General features: G+C 35.4%; 1 protein-coding gene across 1 annotated transcript; it reads left to right on the top strand.

Annotated features, from left to right (window-relative positions):
- The first annotated feature begins 1058 nt into the window (after positions 1-1058).
- Positions 1059-6575, top strand: LOC139144108 (uncharacterized). The gene is made up of 4 exons (XM_070714781.1): positions 1059-2782; positions 3338-3604; positions 4439-4909; positions 6451-6575. Exons 1-4 carry the CDS (start codon positions 1969-1971, stop codon positions 6573-6575), a joined length of 1677 nt encoding a protein of 558 aa, XP_070570882.1. The 5' UTR covers positions 1059-1968.
- The last annotated feature ends 289 nt before the right edge of the window (positions 6576-6864 follow it).

Raw genomic sequence — 6864 nt, 5'->3', positions numbered from 1 at the left:
AATGGCAAAGCGTAAGTACAAAGGGCAAGCTTGTTTGACTTAAATGACTGTGTGACCTAAAATGACCTTTCTAAAACAACAAGAACACAGCAGCAAAATGGTACTGGAAATGCGGATTTAGTCATATACAGTTACTGTAATAGGTGATATATATTAACCTTTCTTCTCTGGCAGTTGCATTCACCTTGACTAAATCTATTAAATGATCTTCCTCTTGCATTCTAGCTGGTAGACCATTATTTTATATACTTTTTTATGACCAAGATGCATGAAAAAACAACATATCATCAGAAAATTGTATATATTGTATTCTGTTGCAAATTTTGCTAATTTGATTATGAAATACCATTCTTTTTTAAATAGTGTCAATAACACTCTCATTGAATAGAATACAAATAACATGACTTTTGCGTGGCTTAGACATGTGATGTGGAAGACATCTTTCAAAAATAATTAGTTCTTATCAGACAATTGGTTTCTGAAAATTCTGTTAGGTTGTTGACCAAAAGGGAAAACAAGACACTCACACTATTTGGAGATGAAATAAAGGTGTACATGGTTTCTTTACTGTTCACATTTTGCAGTCAGGAAATTCAATATACCAATGAATAGAGTATATTGACGCTACTCACTGTCGGCTAGTGTTGACACGCTTCATTTATTTATTATAAAGTGCTGTCCTCTTATGTCATAAAATGTCACCCTTAGCAAAATCAGGTGTATAAAAATGCCTTGCTAGACCGAGCTATTCAGTAACTGTAAAACTTATGCTCTGTAGACAATGTGTCTGCAAATATAATATTTGATCTACCATATTAATTCTGAAATGTGAGACGTTTTACAATGGTTTATCATGAACTGAGATGTGGGCAACAACTGGTTTTAAAATGAAATCAAAACATTGTTCCTGAACTGTCAACTCTACAAACAATATGATGCCAATATATTTTCTAAAGATCTTTTTCCTTGAACTTTAAAGCTTATTGGCCAACTGCTACCACTCTATAGATAGCATGTGACTTTAATGAAGATACTATTTTCAACTTATTTTCAGGAAGTTGATAATTCAACCTGGAATTTTACCAATAAACAAGATGGAAGGATCTGCAGCACTCTTTATAACATCATGGAAAAAAAATTCATATGGCCCAGCAAATTGGAACTGATCTCAGATTTCTGTGCAAACACACTGAAGAAGCCAGCTGATCTTTCCAAACTTCTCTGCACTGTCCTTGATGTTGATGTGGGTGACGAGGAAAAGGAAGATGCAGCAAGATATGGTGTAACTTTGATCCCCGCTTCCAGACCTGAATGGTCTGATCCTGTTGAAGATCCTCCTGCAATCACCTGGCTTCTCTTTCCTGAATCCTACTATCCAAATCTAGGAAAATTACAAAATGTAAACCATGTTGTTGCATTGTCTCCAAATGTCAAGAAGACAGCAGCCACACTTCAAGAAAGAGTTTTCCCTGTGCCAAGTTTCTTCCACCACCAGATCAACCCGCAGCAGCAGTATTCCTTTACGAAGCCTGGAACAAAGATGCCTTAGGTCTTACAGGATTTCACAGAACTCTTGTCCAAGATTTTTGTGAAAGGAAGGCCACAGAAGGAGAAACTCTAAAAGCTTATTCTACAGTACTTGATGTCAAAATCAGTGATGACCAGAAGAAAGATGCTGAAAGCTGTGGTGTAACCTTGATACCAGCACAGAGGAAAGAGAAAGCTGATCACAGAGATGATCCTCAAAAGTTAGAATGGTTGCTGAATCATGAAATCTACTATCCAGACCTGAGAGAAGTAGAAAATGTTCAATATGTAATTGGTTATGCTCCAAAGACAGGTCGTGCTGCAGCTGATATAAGGCGAAAACTCTTTCCTGGTGCAAAGCTGGTTCTTATTAATCATGCTCGTCCTGAAACAGCCTGCCTACAAGCTGAAGAGCATGGTCAGTTGGAATTTGAAGAAAAGATGCTGCAAATGGCAAGTGAGGCAGACATACTGTTTTCCATAGGACCCTGCATCTATGATTATTTTGAGAATGCATACAGGGCAGAAGTTCAGGATAGAGACTTATCAGCCATTCCACATGAGGAGATTCTTCCACGACCAGATACATGTTTCTGGGTGAAAGAACCGAGGGAAAAGCCGGTCACACAACACCACATACTAACATGTGGTCAGATGGATACACAGAATGCCATAGAAAGGTGCAAGTCTATTGCAGCTTCCATTGGTATAGCAGCTAATAGTCGAAAAGCACATTACAGCCGTCACCCAGAGTGGAAGATACAAGGAGTTTCTGAAAGAGCTGGCAAGACTGAACAGAATGTTTTAGCCAGTGCATTGGAAAGTCCATATGTGTACCCAAAACTCCAACCAGGGCACTCAACAAAATCTCTACTAACATCTCTACAACAGTCTCATCTCTGCCTACCTTCACCATGCTATTGGGATTACAGCTTTTATGGATTGGAAGCGATGGCTTTTGGTTTGCCTACTTCAGTCCATGATGATTCTCACCTAGCTCACTTTGTAATGAAACATTTAGAAATATGTACTGATTACTGTGTCATCAGAAATTGTGAAGTGAATCTGTCGAAGAAAATATTAGAACATTTAGAAAAGACATCTGACTCTTTCAAGAAGGCAAACGCTCTGAAAGCTGCTCTGACAAAGTGTGAAGCTATCACTGAAAGTTTTGCAAGATTTGCATCATTATTACACGAACCAATAAAAAATGAAAGGGAAGGTGACTGCGAAGGCCAGAAAGAAGTGAAATGCGGTACGCATTCATGTTCAAAATCACATATCTGAAAAGCTGTAAATCATACCAGGATAGCTGTTGGCATCATTTTAACAACTAGAACTTTAAAATATAAAATATAAATGTTTTTGATTATTTGCCTGTTTGCAAAGACAGGAACTTTATTCGGAGAAAATTGTTTCTGTCATTTTCTCCTCTACTGTATGATCCTTATATCATGATTTTCACAAAGAAATACCACATGAAAACAAATAGGCATAACTTCATCGTGTAAAGACTGGTCAATTTTGGAAACCAGTGCATAATGAAATTCAATATTGCATTTGTATCAGAAGTCAAAGTAATCAGAACATTTTAATTTTGCCTTTTATGGGATATCCACACTACAGGAAAATGACCAGATTATGAGGAATGGAAAACAAAGACATCCATTGTGACACTTCTTGTGGAAACTAATGAATTTAAAAATAAGCAGTTAAAAATAATATGCTATGAACACTTAGTTCGCATTAATATAAAGCATAATGAGAGTATGTTGACCATTTTTCTTTGTTTAATCTTATACTACACCAGCTGATGTAAAACCATCAAGCGACATTGGACAATCAAGCACACAATCAATAAAGCAAGTTCTGGAAACAGTGAATGGAAAAATATCAACACAAGCAGTGGCTAGAGATGGCAGTATTGGTAGCCAAGCAGTTGAAGAAACACATGGTGATGTGATGGATAAGGAAGACACAGAGTCTTGCCTAGCAGCGACCACACCGTCTGAGATGGAAAATGAAAACCCAAATACTGAGGAGGCAAAGGTCGGAAATCATAATGAAGAACAACAAGGTATTTTATCACCACATCCAAGTTTGCGTGATCATACCCTCCTTCAGTAGCTGAGCATTGCCTTGCAAACAGAACAGAGTGCTTATCACACAATGCCGTAGTTTGTAGACAGGTTACTATGTGTACTGTAATGGCAGTTTCAGTGACGCTATTAACATTCTACTTTATACACTGTCATGTCTACATAAGTCCTGAAATTTAGAGCTCTATCAATCAAGCCAACAATTTATGGTAATTTTAGTTGTTAGTTCTCTTCATTTTATTGTAGTAATCATTGTATTAAGCAGTTAAATTGTAATGCTGCACAAATTCTACAATATTCGGACAGTCTATATATATATGATAGCATTGCAAGTATCTTAATAAATTTGCAGCGGTGGATCAATTTTAATGTAAGTAATTTGGGTAATGTTTTGACCTCTGGCACACTATATGAAAATTAATGAAGAGCAAAAGCAATACATGACCAAGTCAACGACTACAGATATGCTTTCAATCATGGACATGTTTGCAGACTATTTACATGACAACATTTCTTCATCCTTTACATTCATCACTTTGCCACAAAAGCTTCAGGTAAGAAGAATCAGACATGTAAATTATTACCCTACAACATTGAATATTCAAAGTTATACATATTTAGGACTACTAACACCAGTTTGAGTTTAGGAATTGCTGGTATTGGTCATCAGTACAAATCTACCAAGTTATTAAATCCTTTAATTTGAGAACCTAAAATAAACAAAAAAGCCATGAATAACTTAAATGTATTATTATAATTTATCACCACAGTGTTTTCTGACTTTTTACACCATCTTTATTATCCTATTCCAGATTGCCTAGTTAAAGTAGCCTTGGATGAAAAGATACTCCAAAAACGTCTCAGAGAACTACAAGAAATAGAAGCCCTCTCTGTTCAACTTCAAAGGCTAAGGGAAAGGAAAAAGAATGAAGTGAAAGCAGCATGGGGAGAATGTAAACATAGACTGAAACGCAGCGTGCAAGCTGTGCTGGCAGATGATAGCAACTGCAACGAAGTAAAGAAAGTCTGCAAGGAGAAAGTTGGTCTGGATCCAACAACTGTTAAAGCAGAGTCTTTGGGAATCTTGCTGAAGATTTTAACACTTTATTATCTTTACAGGTTGAAGCAGACTTGTAGATCTAGAAATCTGGCCAAAGCACTAGAACCACTGCTAATAACAGAAGAAATGAGAGAGATAGCTGCCAAAGTTGGAATAACACTGCAGTTGAAAGCTACATATGACACAGTGAGGTTTGAAGAAATGGAACGTTTCTTCATCAACCGTAAGTTGTTTTATATTTTGCTCATTTAACCCTTTTCGTGCCAGACAGTATCACTTCCCCATCAGCCAAGTCGGTAAAAAGCGGCATTGAGCCAAAACATGACGTATTTTCACACACTTGGCTTGGTCTGTTATAGCATCTTTAGTCCAAAAAACTCACGTTTACAGTATTTATATTTTCAACAGCCTTCAAAAGTACAGTATTATGTTAAAATACACCATATTGAATATTGTGTTTCATTAATTTTAACCATCTTGACCTGATGGTGAAATATGGACTTGGCAGGAAAAGGGTTAAATCATCACAAAGGATGTTTGTTTGGCAATTTGCAATTTGTTTCTGTTAAATTTTATAACTTTTTTCGCAGATTTTATGTGATCTTTTTGTCAATCATAAAAAATTTTAAAGAGAAATTAACTTATTGTTTATTAATCATAAATCACATAGCCCCTCTTTATAATATACCATAATATACCATATATCCTAGTAAATGCAAGTCTAGGACACTGGTGAACAGTATTTTTGCTTATCTTCAGTTTTTTTTTTCATTTTAATGAGACACCTTTAGTACTGATATGACACAAATAGTTACATGACATGATTCTGATTACCTAAGAAACATACAATTCAATTAAAAGATAAAACAGCTAGCATCCCAATTTACTTAGACAAGGTGCATCCCAATTTATTTAGATAAGGAAAAGCTATATGTACCTGTACTTTTCCTTTGAATCTGGGCTGACATTATCTACTGGTACAGGAAACAAAAAGGTAAATACTGTAAAACTGTACAGATTATAATGTTAACATAAAGTTGCTATGGTGTAACCAGATTTTGACAGACAATGCTACAATGTATATGCAGTGAGCAAAATCATCTATAAATTGACACTTTTATTTTCTCTGACAATATGTCAAAATGTATTCTAATGATCAGACAAAAAATTACAAAATTTGGTGTAGCCACTTCTGGCACAACTATTTACAAGCAAAATTTCATAAATGCTTGTTAAATATGCACAGTACCAAATATCCAGGAACTGCAGTATGTCTTTCAGTGTATGGATATCTTGTTATTAGCAATATCTGTATCAAGGTTCATCAAATTTTATTTGATCACATCACCATAATTAAAATATAACGTCACTTAAAGTGATAGTATGAAATATAGAAATTAGCCATCAGCTCACAAGAAATCTAAATTTTACTATAACCCAAACGGAACTTCTTGAATATCACTTGCCACTGTCATGTCTTTGCATAGTCAATGAACAGAAAAAAAGTGTTATTGACTTTTTCAAAATCCTTCAAGGTATACATGTACCTCCCTTATTGTAAACTTTGTTAAAATGAGCATAAAACTGCTGCGACTTTGAAAACTGTCATATGATTTAAGGTTAGATCACATCACCTTAGCATATTTAAAAATGTCTTTGACCAAAAACAAATTTTTGCTGTCTTCCTAATTGTATACACTACATGAAGTTCAATGTCAGACAAATTTACAGTGTGCTAAAACAATTCATTTTTTTTCCTTTCAGGAGATGGTGGGGGAGTTCAGCCAGTTACATTTCATGGTGAAATAGAAGATGACGGTTATTGTAACATACCGGTAGATTCAGAGGTCAGAGAAAATACATCATGGATCTCAGACCTTCAAAGCTAATATAATGTGACCAAACCATAAGTACTTTTAAGGTTTATAATATTAGTTGGCCAAGAATGCTAAGTGTCCATTGCTGGTCGTGAAAGTTTATTGGCAGTGTTAAAAAAGACCTAAACTATTATTGAAGGTATATGGTGATGCTGCAATGCTATTAAAGCTCTGAGATAACACTAACAGGGAAAATTAAGAGTTAGAAAAAAATTAAAAATGATAATTAAAAGTCCATGTTTGGTATATTGCAAATTATTTCAAAGTGCACCAAGTGCGAACATGGGGCGCTTCACCATTC

The sequence above is a fragment of the Ptychodera flava genome, chromosome 1, assembly GCF_041260155.1.
Source record: "Ptychodera flava strain L36383 chromosome 1, AS_Pfla_20210202, whole genome shotgun sequence".
Taxonomy (NCBI): Eukaryota; Metazoa; Hemichordata; class Enteropneusta; family Ptychoderidae; genus Ptychodera; species Ptychodera flava.
This window is presented reverse-complemented; position numbering and strand designations above follow the sequence as displayed.

Bases quoted from the DNA above. Each gene is read 5' to 3' on its own strand.
- LOC139144108 (XM_070714781.1), top strand. From the start codon at position 1,969: ATGCTGCAAATGGCAAGTGAGGCAGACATACTGTTTTCCATAGGACCC. The intron at 3,605-4,438 runs GTATTTTATCAC...ATCCTATTCCAG, and splicing joins TCATAATGAAGAACAACAAG to ATTGCCTAGTTAAAGTAGCC. The intron at 4,910-6,450 runs GTAAGTTGTTTT...TTTTCCTTTCAG, and splicing joins GGAACGTTTCTTCATCAACC to GAGATGGTGGGGGAGTTCAG.